Source organism: Brassica rapa, chromosome A09 (genome assembly GCF_000309985.2).
Source record: "Brassica rapa cultivar Chiifu-401-42 chromosome A09, CAAS_Brap_v3.01, whole genome shotgun sequence".
NCBI classification, from domain to species: Eukaryota; Viridiplantae; Streptophyta; class Magnoliopsida; order Brassicales; family Brassicaceae; genus Brassica; species Brassica rapa.
Window position 1 is genome coordinate 41,263,322 of NC_024803.2, and position 14,927 is coordinate 41,278,248.

General features: G+C 28.7%; 2 protein-coding genes across 4 annotated transcripts; both read right to left on the bottom strand.

The window, feature by feature from the left end:
- Positions 1-908: 908 nt before the first annotated feature.
- LOC103842831 (reticulon-like protein B22) lies at positions 909-8,456 on the bottom strand. The gene is made up of 4 exons (XM_009119496.3): positions 1,892-8,456; positions 1,533-1,674; positions 1,255-1,324; positions 909-1,131 (listed from the first exon to the last, which is right to left on the bottom strand). The coding sequence occupies exons 1-4, from the start codon at positions 2,056-2,058 to the stop codon at positions 1,037-1,039; spliced, it is 474 nt and encodes a 157-aa protein (XP_009117744.1). The 5' UTR covers positions 2,059-8,456; the 3' UTR covers positions 909-1,036.
- Positions 8,457-13,601: 5,145 nt separating this feature from the next.
- Positions 13,602-14,920, bottom strand: LOC103842832 (protein FAM32A). Of its 3 annotated transcripts, none has more exons than XM_009119497.3 (3): positions 14,775-14,920; positions 14,203-14,353; positions 13,602-14,102 (listed from the first exon to the last, which is right to left on the bottom strand). In XM_009119497.3, exons 2-3 carry the CDS (start codon positions 14,351-14,353, stop codon positions 13,828-13,830), a joined length of 426 nt encoding a protein of 141 aa, XP_009117745.1. In that variant the 5' UTR covers positions 14,775-14,920; the 3' UTR covers positions 13,602-13,827. The 3 variants fall into 3 exon arrangements, with proteins under 3 accessions (XP_009117745.1, XP_009117746.1, XP_033136571.1); XM_009119498.3 differs by lacking the exon at positions 14,775-14,920 and adding an exon at positions 14,720-14,742; XM_033280680.1 differs by lacking the exon at positions 14,775-14,920 and adding an exon at positions 14,661-14,683.
- Positions 14,921-14,927: the final 7 nt, after the last annotated feature.

Consider the following 14,927-nt stretch of genomic DNA (forward strand, 5'->3'; position numbering starts at 1 on the left):
TGTAGTGATAACAAGGGGAAATTTTCATCTAATCTGTTAAGTTTCGATGCAAGTCCGTTTATCATTTCTTTCAGCGACTATAGATGGCCAAAAGAAACACGATGGGATTGCACTATTAGTCATGGAGAGAATAATAAGTTTTATTATGATCTTCAAGTATATCATGCAAATTTTCAGCAATGTGGTCAGTTACGTTCATGGATTGCCAAAGATGATGGAATTTGGTTTACAGAAAGCTATGAATATCGAGCAGGGTTTGTTTTACCTTGGAAAACACGTGGCTAGTTTTCTGCTTTACTTTGTTCTTACAATAACTACACACATTAAATAAAAGAAATTGATTTTGCTTTAAGTTTGTTGAATAAAAAAATATAAAATAAGATATCTCATTTCTATAATACATAAAAGAATTACATTGTCTATTGTACACATCTTATTATATAAATATTGGTTCTTCAAAGTTGTTAATTAACATGATCGCAACACACATGATCGCGACATGTGTCAATAAATTTTTTAAAATTGCGACATGTGTCAAAAATATGATCAATTTTCTTAAGATTTAAAAGAGATTTAGAAAATAAAAGTTATTATTACAAAAAATATATTTTTACGATTCATTTTAAGATTTTGGAAAATAACAATTACTATTACATAGTCTTTTATATTATATATTGTTAAAAATTATTGGATAGTAATTTTTATTTTTATTATATATTAAAGACGCGTGTCGTCTCTGTAGAGAAGGAGTTTCCATGTGGACACACATGAGAAATACCAACAATTATATATATATATATATATAGATAAGGAGATTTAGCATTTATCATTTCACTGTTTATGTGTGATTTAAAATTTTTAATGAGATGATTTAATAATTTGTTTTAATTTGTTAACTAATGACCCAATATTTCAAGATTTTTATGATTTTTTATCAATTATATATATGCTAGGAGAGTGAGTTAAAGGAGAAAACAATTTTAGACAGATTGTGATTGTGAGAGTCAAATGTTAAGAACTCTGTAGCTGATTCTTCTCATTCTGAAGTCTCTCTGTTAGTTCGATTCAGTACAGAGTTTCCGGTAGATTGAGAGTTCTGACAAGCCATGTAGAGACAGAACAAACATAGTCCTGTTTCAGACAGAAAGAAAGTATTAGTCAGAAACAGGTTCTGCAGATTCTTTTACATACATTATTCTTTTACATACATTCAAAATGAGTAGTCTTAACACTTGGGAAAGAGTATATGCTTACCCGCATAAGCAATGGTCATACCCGATATGATTCGTCCCAGAGCTGCCAGGAAATATAGAGAGATCACGACCTGAAAGTAAGAAAACATCCCAAGGGAACAACAATAAAGTTTAGAAGTTTGTCAATACGTAGAAGAATCATGTCTGATAATCGCGTTAGAAAAAAGGACAGGATTCTACAGAATGTTAGTCAAATGACATAAACATCAGTAAATGGCATTCAAAGTATCTCTTCTACTGTAATATAACCAAGGAGACGAAAAAAAAAACTGAACTTGCCTTAAGAAAAAGTCTCTTGTCATGTCCTGTTGCTGCAACACGCAAAACGGATTCAGCAGCACCAACAGTATTAGCTAATCGTGCAAAGATGTTACTGGCTGTGTCTTGTGATATTTGCCACTCTAATGGATCCACAGGTACCCTTCAAAATAAACATTCACAGTAACAAAATGCTTCATTTTTCGTATCCTAATTCGTTGTGATGAACAAAAAAATCAATATCAAAATCAAACAACAAAGAATCCTTATCGAAGAAGAAAGTTCAACATTCACACGATTATGATAAAACCATAGACAACAAAAGGCACACTGAATCTAACAGATCAGAGACAGAAGACAAACAAATTGGAGAATCTTACGAGACATTGAGTTGACGAAAGAGAAGACCGAGAATGGCGAGGGAGGACAAGAGAACGATGAGGACATCGGAGAAGAGGGAGAGAAGAGTTGCGTTTCGATTAGCGCAATGGTGATACACAAGCGTCCCGCTTATCAGTAATCCTATCGCCTTTCCCATTTCCCCCATCTCTGAATCTTATTGGTTCCGACATCGTTCGTTAGTTTTCTTTCATATAAAACAATGAAACAGCGACGAGTTTTGGTTTGCCGGTCTGACTTCGGTTCACATTTGGTTCGACGGCTAATTGAATGAAATGGAATACACATACCATTTTTTAATTGTAACTGGTGAAATTTTTTTGGAATGCACATGAATTAAGCATTCAAGAAATTTGCATTCGAGTTGCAGTCTGATACTATCATTCTTAGTAACACAAACTGTACTTGTCCGGATTGATTGTCATGGTCAACTATATTTATAATAGAAACTAAATCTCATGTGTTTAATAGTATTGATTTTGTATTCAAGATTTAGCCAAATCCAGAAATACATGCATTGTTAATTTGTTTTTATAAAAAAGGTTAAAAAGAAAGAATGTTTTCCATTCAAAGGTTATAAATACTCAAACATGTTTGACATCTTTATCATTACAAAAAATAATCTTAGATCCACAACATGAATCGTTTGATAGCTTTTATGTTTATTAGTGCTATGTTCTTTGGGTTGAATGAAGCTTGCAAGAAAAACATTGTAATGATTTCTAATCAACTATATTCTTCTCGTGGCAATTTGTTGATCGAATGTAGTGATAACAAGGGAAAATTTTCATCTAATCTGTTAAGTTTCGATGCAAGTCCGTTTATCATTTCTTTCAGCGACTATAGATGGCCAAAAGAAACACGATGGGATTGCACTATTAGTCATGGAGAGAATAATAAGTTTTATTATGATCTTCAAGTATATCATGCAAATTTTCAGCGATGTGGTCAGTTTCGTTCATGGATTGCCAAAGATGATGGAATTTGGTTTACAGAAAGCTATGAAGATCCAGCAGGGTTTGTTTTACCTTGGAAAACACGTACCTAGTTTTCTGCTTTACTTTGTTCTTACAATAACTACAAACATTAAATAAAAGAAATCGATTTTACTTTAAGTTTGTTGAATAAAAAAATATAAAATAAGATATCTCATTTCTATAATACATAAAAGAATTACAATGCCTATTGTACGCATCTTATTATATAAATCTTGGTTCTTCAAAGTTGTTAATTAATATGATCGCGACATGTGAATAAATTTTTTAAAATTGCGACATGTGTCAAAAATATGATCTATTTTCTTAAGATTTAAAACAAATTTAGAAAATAAAAGTTATTATTACAATAAGTATCTTTTTACGATTCTTTTTAAGATTTTGGAAAATAACAATTACTATTACATAGTCTTTTATATTATATATTGTTAAAATTATTGGATAGTAATTTTTATTTTTACTATATATTGAAGACGCGTGTCGTCTCTGTAGAGAAGGAGTTTCCACGTGGATACACAGAAAAAATACCAACAATTATATATATATATATATAGATAAGGAGATTTAGCATTTATCGTTTCACTGTTCATGTGTGATTTTAAATTTTTAATGAGATGATTTAATACTTTGTTTTAATTTGTTAATTAATGACCCAATATTTCAAGATTTTTATGATTTTTTATCAATTATATATATGCTAGGAGAGTGAGTCAAAGGAGAAAACAATTTTAGACAGATTGTGATTATGAGAGTCAAATGTTAAGAACTCTGTAGCTGATTCTTCTCATTCTGAAGTCTCTCTGTTTGTTCGATTCAGTACAGAGTTTCCAGTAGAATGAGAGTTCTGACAAGCCATGTAGAGACAGAACAAACATAGTCCTGTTTCAGACAGAAAGAAAGTATTAGTCAGAAACAGGTTCTGCAGATTCTTTTACATACATTATTCTTTTACATACATTCAAAATGAATAGTCTTAACACTTAGGAAAGAGTATATGCTAAAGAAGGCCACACTCGAATTAAGGTTAAACCGGTTACCTATTGAACCGTTTGATAAAACTTGGGCTTACAACGGGCGGGATGAGCAACACGAGAACGACTCATGAAAGTCCGGATAGCAAACTATATTAATGAGTTCTTTTTTATTTTCTTTTTTTAGGTCATGAAGAGTTATTTTTTTATAAAAATAAAATTTATATAGCTTGATCCGATATGGCAACATGCCAACATATCAGATATTAAACTAATAATAACAGATATTACACTTTAATAATAATATAGATTCATAATAAGGGAAGTTCACAAAATAATCTTAATTTTAAAGTAAATAAATAGTCTTCCCTTTTAAAAGATAATCTTAAACAACATAATATATATTTTAAAATTATTGAGAATTTTATTTAAATCAATCTATTTCCCAAATTATTACAAAATAATTAAAATAACATAAATTAAGATATTTTTAATGAATAAAAATTAATTTAATCTTTCTTTTTTATTTAAGTTCCTTTTTATATCTTTCAAATAACATATATGATAAAATAAAATATTAATAATATTTAATGAAAATATATTTTTATATATATAATGTGATTTCATAAAAAGGAATGTTTAGAAAAACAGTCTTGATATTAAAGTAAAAAAATAATTATCCCTTTTAAAAATTCATCGGTTATGTTTTTGATCAAAAACATTCAATGTATTTGACAAAAAAATGAGTTTTTTCCTTAAAAATAAAATTAATATCGTGTGATCCGATATGTCCACATATCAGATATTAAACTCGAAAAATATCAAAAAAGGTATGAGTTGCAAAGAGCATCAGGTGCTTTACATATGACTTGGATTTAGAAGAACACACCTTCGGTAGTAACTAATGTGGGAAAAAAAATGACTTATATAAATATTATATTTTATATAAGTTTTACAATATTTTTATTTATTAGTTATTATAGTAGTTATTATAATTTTTAAAAGTAAATATTTTTTATTTTGTAATCAAATATTATTATTGAACATTATTTTAGATTTTTATTTAATTTTCTTTTTTTTAATTTAATTTACTTTTTAATTATTCGAATGAAACGAATCGGATCACAAATACCTCTATAAATCCGGATATCCGCTCTGTATCCACTTCTGATAAAAAGTGATAGGATGGGATCAATAAAACTTAAGTCAAAGATTTAGTTTTAGTTTTGAGTTTAGTTTCTAAAAGTGTGGTTTTACAGTCAGACCAAATAAATAAACATTACCATAAAGCTCTGGATTATGGTTGACCACTACAATCAAATATATATACTTATGTTCTGCCAAGAAATCTTCCGTTTAGGTAGCTATTTTGTAAGCATTATCATTCATGTATACTGAGACTGTAACTGGTGACAACTAAAATGAATATGTGGAATGATATAAATTATTATTTCTGAAATTTAATGGAATGGAATCAACATTCCACTTATTCCAAAACGTTTTTGATTTGGAATGATTTTTCAAATGATACTTAATTTTTTTATAAAATAGTATGAAATGTTATTGAATGAAATAGAATACACATTCTATTTTTTAATTGTAACTGGTGAAATTTTTTTGGATTGCACATGAATTAAGCATTCAAGAAATTTGCATTCGAGTTGCAGTCTGATACTATCATTCTTAGTAACACAAACTGTACTTGTCCAGATTGATTGTCATGGTCAACTATATTTATAATAGAAACTCAATCTCATGTTTTAATAGTATTGATTTTGTATTCAAGATTTAGCCAAATCCAGAAATACATGCATTGTTAATTTGTTTTTATAAAAAAGGTTAAAAAGAAAGAATGTTTTCCATTCAAAGGTTATAAATACTCAAACATGTTTGACATCTTTATCATTACAAAAAATAATCTTAGATCCACAACATGAATCGTTTGATAGCTTTTATGTTTATTAGTGCTATGTTCTTTGGGTTGAATGAAGCTTGCAAGAAAAACATTGTAATGATTTCTAATCAACTATATTCTTCTCGTGGCAATTTGTTGATCGAATGTAGTGATAACAAGGGGAAATTTTCATCTAATCTGTTAAGTTTCGATGCAAGTCCGTTTATCATTTCTTTCAGCGACTATAGATGGCCAAAAGAAACACGATGGGATTGCACTATTAGTCATGGAGAGAATAATAAGTTTTATTATGATCTTCAAGTATATCATGCAAATTTTCAGCGATGTGGTCAGTTTCGTTCATGGATTGCCAAAGATGATGGAATTTGGTTTACAGAAAGCTATGAAGATCCAGCAGGGTTTGTTTTACCTTGGAAAACACGTACCTAGTTTTCTGCTTTACTTTGTTCTTACAATAACTACAAATATTAAATAAAAGAAATCGATTTTGCTTTAAGTTTGTTGAATAAAAAAAATATAAAATAAGATATCTCATTTCTATAATACATAAAAGAATTACAATGCCTATTGTACGCATCTTATTATATAAATCTTGGTTCTTCAAAATTGTTAATTAACATGATCGCGACATGTGTCAATAATTTTTTTAAAATTGCGACATGTGTCAAAAATATGATCTATTTTCTTAAGATTTAAAACAAATTTAGAAAATAAAAGTTATTATTACAATAAGTATCTTTTTACGATTCTTTTTAAGATTTTGGAAAATAACAATTACTATTACATAGTCTTTTATATTATATATTGTTAAAATTATTGGATAGTAATTTTTATTTTTACTATATATTGAAGACGCGTGTCGTCTCTGTAGAGAAGGAGTTTCCACGTGGATACACAGGAAAAATACCAACAATTATATATATATATATATATAGATAAGGAGATTTAGCATTTATCGTTTCACTGTTCATGTGTGATTTTAAATTTTTAATGAGATGATTTAATACTTTGTTTTAATTTGTTAATTAATGACCCAATATTTCAAGATTTTTATGATTTTTTATCAATTATATATATGCTAGGAGAGTGAGTCAAAGGAGAAAACAATTTTAGACAGATTGTGATTATGAGAGTCAAATGTTAAGAACTCTGTAGCTGATTATTCTCATTCTGAAGTCTCTCTGTTAGTTCGATTCAGTACAGAGTTTCCAGTAGAATGAGAGTTCTGACAAGCCATGTAGAGACAGAACAAACATAGTCCTGTTTCAGACAGAAAGAAAGTATTAGTCAGAAACAGGTTCTGCAGATTCTTTTACATACATTCTTCTTTTACATACATTCAAAATGAATAGTCTTAACACTTAGGAAAGAGTATATGCTAAAGAAGGCCACACTCGAATTAAGGTTAAACCGGTTACCTATTGAACCGTTTGATAAAACTTGGGCTTACAACGGGCGGGATGAGCAACACGAGAACGACTCATGAAAGTCCGGATAGCAAACTATATTAATGAGTTCTTTTTTCTTTTCTTTTTTTAGGTCACGGAGAGTTATTTTTTTATAAAAATAAAATTTATATAGCTTGATCCGATATGGCAACATGCCAACATATCAGATATTAAACTAATAATAACAGATATTACACTTTAATAATAATATAGATTCATAATAAGGGAAGTTCACAAAATAATCTTAATTTTAAAGTAAATAAATAGTCTTCCCTTTTAAAAGATAATCTTAAACAACATAATATATATTTTAAAATTATTGAGAATTTTATTTAAATCAATCTATTTCCCAAGTTATTACAAAATAATTAAAATAACATAAATTAAGATATTTTTAATGAATAAAAATTAATTTAATCTTTCTTTTTTATTTAAGTTCCTTTTTATATCTTTCAAATAACATATATGATAAAATAAAATATTAATAATATTTAATGAAAATATATTTTTATATATATAATGTGATTTCATAAAAAGGAATGTTTAGAAAAACAGTCTTGATATTAAAGTAAAAAAATAATTATCCCTTTTAAAAATTCATCGGTTATGTTTTTGATCAAAAACATTCAATGTATTTGACAAAAAAATGAGTTTTTTCCTTAAAAATAAAATTAATATCGTGTGATCCGATATGTCCACATATCAGATATTAAACTCGAAAAATATCAAAAAAGGTATGAGTTGCAAAGAGCATCAGGTGCTTTACATATTACTTGGATTTAGAAGAACACACCTTCGGTAGTAACTAATGTGGGACAAAAAATGACTTATATAAATATTATATTTTATATAAGTTTTACAATATTTTTATTTATTAGTTATTATAGTAGTTATTATAATTTTTAAAAGTAAATATTTTTTATTTTGTAATCAAATATTATTATTGAACATTATTTTAGATTTTTATTTAATTTTCTTTTTTAATTTAATTTACTTTTTAATTATTCGAATGAAACGGATCGGATCACAAATACCTCTATAAATCCGGATATCCGCTCTGTATCCACTTCTGATAAAAAGTGATAGGATGGGATCAATAAAACTTAAGTCAAAGATTTAGTTTTAGTTTTGAGTTTAGTTTCTAAAAGTGTGGTTTTACAGTCAGACCAAATAAATAAACATTACCATAAAGCTCTGGATTATGGTTGACCACTACAACCAAATATATATACTTATGTTCTGCCAAGAAATCTTCCGTTTAGGTAGCTATTTTGTAAGCATTATCATTCATGTATACTGAGACTGTAACTGGTGACAACTAAAATGAATATGTGGAATGATATAAATTATTATTTCTGAAATTTAATGGAATGGAATCAACATTCCACTTATTCCAAAACGTTTTTGATTTGGAATGATTTTTCAAATGATACTTAATTTTTTTATAAAATAGTATGAAATGTTATTGAATGAAATAGAATACACATTCCATTTTTTTAATTGTAACTGGTGAAATTTTTTTGGAATGCACATGAATTAAGCATTCAAGAAATTTGCATTCGAGTTGCAGTCTGATACTATCATTCTTAGTAACACAAACTGTACTTGTCCAGATTGATTGTCATGGTCAACTATATTTATAATAGAAACTAAATCTCATGTTTTAATAGTATTGATTTTGTATTCAAGATTTAGCCAAATCCAGAAATACATGCATTGTTAATTTGTTTTTATAAAAAGGTTAAAAAGAAAGAATGTTTTCCATTCAAAGGTTATAAATACTCAAACATGTTTGACATCTTTATCATTACAAAAAATAATCTTAGATCCACAACATGAATCGTTTGATAGCTTTTATGTTTATTAGTGCTATGTTCTTTGGGTTGAATGAAGCTTGCAAGAAAAACATTGTAATGATTTCTAATCAACTATATTCTTCTCGTGGCAATTTGTTGATCGAATGTAGTGATAACAAGGGAAAATTTTCATCTAATCTGTTAAGTTTCGATGCAAGTCCGTTTATCATTTCTTTCAGCGACTATAGATGGCCAAAAGAAACACGATGGGATTGCACTATTAGTCATGGAGAGAATAATAAGTTTTATTATGATCTTCAAGTATATCATGCAAATTTTCAGCGATGTGGTCAGTTTCGTTCATGGATTGCCAAAGATGATGGAATTTGGTTTACAGAAAGCTATGAAGATCCAGCAGGGTTTGTTTTACCTTGGAAAACACGTACCTAGTTTTCTGCTTTACTTTGTTCTTACAATAACTACAAACATTAAATAAAAGAAATCGATTTTGCTTTAAGTTTGTTGAATAAAAAAAATATAAAATAAGATATCTCATTTCTATAATACATAAAAGAATTACATTGCCTATTGTACGCATCTTATTATATAAATCTTGGTTCTTCAAAGTTGTTAATTAACATGATCGTGACATGTGTCAATAAATTTTTTAAAATTGCGACATGTGTCAAAAATATGATATATTTTCTTAAGATTTAAAAGAGATTTAGAAAATAAAAGTTATTATTACAAAAAAATATCTTTTTTACGATTCTTTTTAAGATTTTGGAAAATAACAATTACTATTACATAGTCTTTTATATTATATATTGTTAAAATTATTGGATAATAATTTTTATTTTTATTATATATTGAAGACGTGTGTCGTCTCTGTAGAGAAGGAGTTTCCACGTGGACACACAGGAGATTTAGCATTTATCGTTTCACTGTTTATGTGTGATTTTAAATTTTTAATGAGACGATTTAATACTTTGTTTTAATTTGTTAATTAATGACCCAATATTTCAAGATTTTTATGATTTTTTATCAATTATATATATGCTACGAGAGTGAGTCAAAGGAGAAATTTTTTTTAGATAGATTGTGATTATGAGAGTCAAATGTTAAGAACTCTGTAGCTGATTCTTCTCATTCTGAAGTCTCTCTGTTAGTTCGATTCAGTACAGAGTTTCCGGTAGATTGAGAGTTCTGACAAGCCATGTAGAGACAGAACAAACATAGTCCTGTTTCAGACAGAAAGAAAGTATTAGTCAGAAACAGGTTCTGCAGATTCTTTTACATACATTATTCTTTTACATACATTCAAAATGAATAGTCTTAACACTTAGGAAAGAGTATATGCTAAAGAAGGCTACACTCGAATTAAGGTTAAACCGGTTACCTATTGAACCGTTTGATAAAACTTGGGCTTACATCGGGCGGGATGAGCAACACGAGAACGACTCATGAAAGTCCGGATAGCAAACTATATTAATGAGTTCTTTTTTCTTTTCTTTTTTTAGGTCACGAAGAGTTATTTTTTCTTAAAAATAAAATTTATATAGCTTGATCCGATATGGCAACATGCCAACATATCAGATATTAAACTACTAATAACAGATATTACACTTTAATAATAATATAGTGCAATTCATAATAAGGAAAGTTCACAAAATAATCTTAATTTTAAAGTAAATAAATAGTCTTCCCTTTTAAAAGATAATCTTAAACAACATAATATATATTTTAAAATTATTGAGAATTTTATTTAAATCAATCTATTTCTCAAATTATTACAAAGTAATTAAAATAACATAAATTAAGATATTTTAATGAATAAAAATTAATTTAATCTTTCTTTTTTATTTAAGTTCCTTTTTATATCTTTCAAATAACATATATGATAAAATAAAATATTAATAATATTTAATGAAAATATATTTTTATATATATAATGTGATTTCATAAAAAGGAATGTTTAGAAAAACAATCTTGATATTAAAGTAAAAAAATAATTATCCCTTTTAAAAATTCATCGGTTATGTTTTTGATCAAAAAAATTCAATGTATTTGACAAAAAATTAGTTTTTTCCTTAAAAATAAAATTAATATCGTGTGATCCGATATGTCCACATATCAGATATTAAACTCGAAAAATATCAAAAAAGGTATGAGTTGCAAAGAGCATCAGGTGCTTTACATATGACTTGGATTTAAAAGAACACACCTTCGGTAGTAACTAAAGTGGGACAAAAAATGACTTATATAAATATTATATTTTATATCAGTTTTACAATATTTTTATTTATTAGTTATTATAGTAGTTATTATAATTTTAAAAAGTAAATATTTTTTTATTTTGTAATCAAATATTATTATTGAACATTATTTTAGATTTTTATTTAATTTGCTTTTTTTAATTTAATTTACTTTTTAATTATTCGAATGAAACGGATCGGATCACAAATACCTCTATAAATCCGGATATCCGCTCTGTATCCACCTCTGATAAAAAGTGATAGGATGGGATCAATAAAACTTAAGTCAAAGATTTAGTTTGAGTTTTGAGTTTAGTTTCTAAAAGTGTGGTTTTACAGTCAGACCAAATAAATAAACATTACCATAAAGCTCTGGATTATGGTTGACCACTACAATCAAATATATATACTTATTTTCTGCCAAGAAATCTTCCGTTTAGGTAGCTACTTTGTAAGCATTATCATTCATGTATACTGAGACTGTAACTGGTGACAACTAAAATGAATATGTGGAATGATATAAATTATTATTTCTGAAATTTAATGGAATGGAATCAACATTCCACTTATTCCAAAACGTTTTTGATTTGGAATGATTTTTCAAATGATATTTAATTTTTTTATGGAATAGTATGAAATGTTATTGAATAAAATGGAATACACATTCCATTTTTAATTATAACTGGTGAAATTTTTTTGGAATGCACATGAATTAAGCATTCAAGAAATTTGCATTCGAGTTGCAGTTTGATACTATCATTCTTAGTAACACAAACTGTACTTGTCAGGATTGATTGTCATGGTTAACTATATTTATAATAGAAACTAAATCCCATGTTTTAATAGTATTGATTTTGTATTCAAGATTTAGCCAAATCCAGAAATACATGCATTGTTAATTTGTTTTTATAAAAAAGGTTAAAAAGAAAGAATGTTTTCCATTCAAAGGTTATAAATACTCAAACATGTTTGACATCTTTATCATTACAAAAAATAATCTTAGATCCACAACATGAATCGTTTGATAGCTTTTATGTTTATTAGTGCTATGTTCTTTGGGTTGAATGAAGCTTGCAAGAAAAACATTGTAATGATTTCTAATCACCTATATTCTTCTCGTGGCAATTTGTTGATCGAATGTAGTGATAACAAGGGGAAATTTTCATCTAATCTGTTAAGTTTCGATGCAAGTCCGTTTATCATTTCTTTCAGCGACTATAGATGGCCAAAAGAAACACGATGGGATTGCACTATTAGTCATGGAGAGAATAATAAGTTTTATTATGATCTTCAAGTATATCATGCAAATTTTCAGCGATGTGGTCAGTTTCGTTCATGGATTGCCAAAGATGATGGAATTTGGTTTACAGAAAGCTATGAAGATCCAGCAGGGTTTGTTTTACCTTGGAAAACACGTACCTAGCTTTCTCCTTTACTTTGTTCTTACAATAACTACAAAAATTAAATAAAAGAAATCGATTTTGCTTTAAGTTTGTTGAATAAAAAAGTTTGATATTAATTAAAAATTATGAAATAAGATATCTCATTTCTATAAGTCATAAAAGAATTACATTGCTATTGTACATATACATTATACAATTCTCTCATAACTCAGTAGAAACATAAAATTCATAGCAAGGCCGGCTCATCAATTAGAGCTTTTGGGTAAAAAAATAATAATATGGCCTATTGACAAATTTTTATTTTTAAATTAGTTTAAATTAAATATAATTATTTAAGCTAATTTATTATTGTGTGCGAAATTTTCCAAAATAAATTTAGTTTTTAAAATATACAAAACCAAATTTAGGTAAAAATGTATTTATATATATTTTTAATTACAAAATTAAAAATTAAATCATTGACTCTTGGGCCCGGGGGGAAGTCGCACTCTTGGCCATGCTACCTAAGCCGCCCCTCCATCACAAGTATCATAATATCAGCACAGAATGTGTTCTATGCCTATCCATTATGGAAACTTGGAATCACTTGTTTTTCTCTTGTCAGTACTCTGCTCAGGTGTGGAGTTCGCTAATGAGAGGTCTGTTCAAAGATGACTATAGTCTATAGGACATTAGCACGGACTGGAATGTCACTACAACGCTCATCAAAGACACCGCTTACAATCAATGTCACTATAGGACATTAGCACGGACTGGAATGTCACTGTAACAGTCTTTTGATTGAATATAATTTCACATTCATTAAAAAAAAACATGGATAATTTCTCTCCATTTCTCTCAGTCTCTGCCATGTGTATAAAAAAATACACCTCTCGTGGGGTGTCTCGTAGTCGTGTCTGTTCCAGCTGTTGACAAAGATTGTTTTGTGATTGACATAATAGAACAAGTTTGGAAATTGAGAGATACAGAAGGAATAGTGAACATCCCACGAATATTTGTCAATCATAAAAAGACCAGAGGTCACATAATAAAAAAAAGTTATGGGAATAACACAAGAGAGATCCAACAACAGTAGTTGTTTAACAAAGCCAAATTTATCAATAAGCAGAGAGAGAGACAAGGAAGAAGGTAGATTTAACCAGGTCCGACTTTAGGGATATCGTAGTGCTCACTCATGTTAGCCAGATACTGATTGAAATCCTCAATCCTGTTACGGTGAGACTTGTTCGCTTCCTTGGCTAGTTTCTGCACATCCAGTTTCTGCTTCTGCTCTATGTACCTTCTTTCTGCTGGCGTTAACAGATCATCATCCTCATCATCAGGTTGCACTTTCCCATCCTCCTTTTCACTCCTACCCTCCTCCTCTTCTTCTTCTTCCATCAATTTACCCAATGTTTCTACGTTTTCTCCTATAACCCAAGCCGACAAATCAGTCAACACCACATCGAATCTCTTCTTTCAATTCGTTATAAAATATTACGAAATGAAAAGAAGCCTGTCATGTGTTACCTTCTATGAGTTCATGTTCAGTAATCTTAAGAGCTTGCTCTTCGTGTTTCTTCTGCTTCTTCTTCCTCTTCTTTACTCCACCTGCTTTCACATCTAAGGCCTTCCCTTTCAGCTTTAGCTTCCCACCAATAACATTGTCGTATGCCGACATCTGAACAAACACAAGTAGCACATAACAAAAATATTACAACTGTAAAACCAAAGAGGAAGTAATGTAGTAGTCAAGGCAAAGACTTTGAGAGGGGCACACAATAGTCTGAAACTCACAAAATACAGTTACAAGTTAAAACTAACCATTAGAAAACATAATCAAAGATTATTAACGAGGTTACTGAGATCAATCAGCTATAAACCCTAATTTGATTCCCCTTTGAATCAATCAGACATCGCAGTCTTTAAGCATCCAACAAAATTAAAGCGAGCCATTACATAACGCACAGTAGATCTACAGTGTATACCCTAACAATCAGCAGAGTCCATAGCTACGAAGCATAAAGAGAAACCCTAATCGAATCACCTAAATCGAAGCAGAAGCATGAATTAAAACTCAGAACCCTAATCGAATCAATCACCTGAAATCGAGAGAGGAGCTTGCAAGAGACCGAGAAAGAAGAGATTAATTATTTTTTTGTTTTTTCTAAAAAGAATTAATCGAAAGAGGAGCTTGCAGGTCAGTGTGTTTCCCGCGTACGAAGCCCGTTCCTTAACGGCCCATTATCTATAAA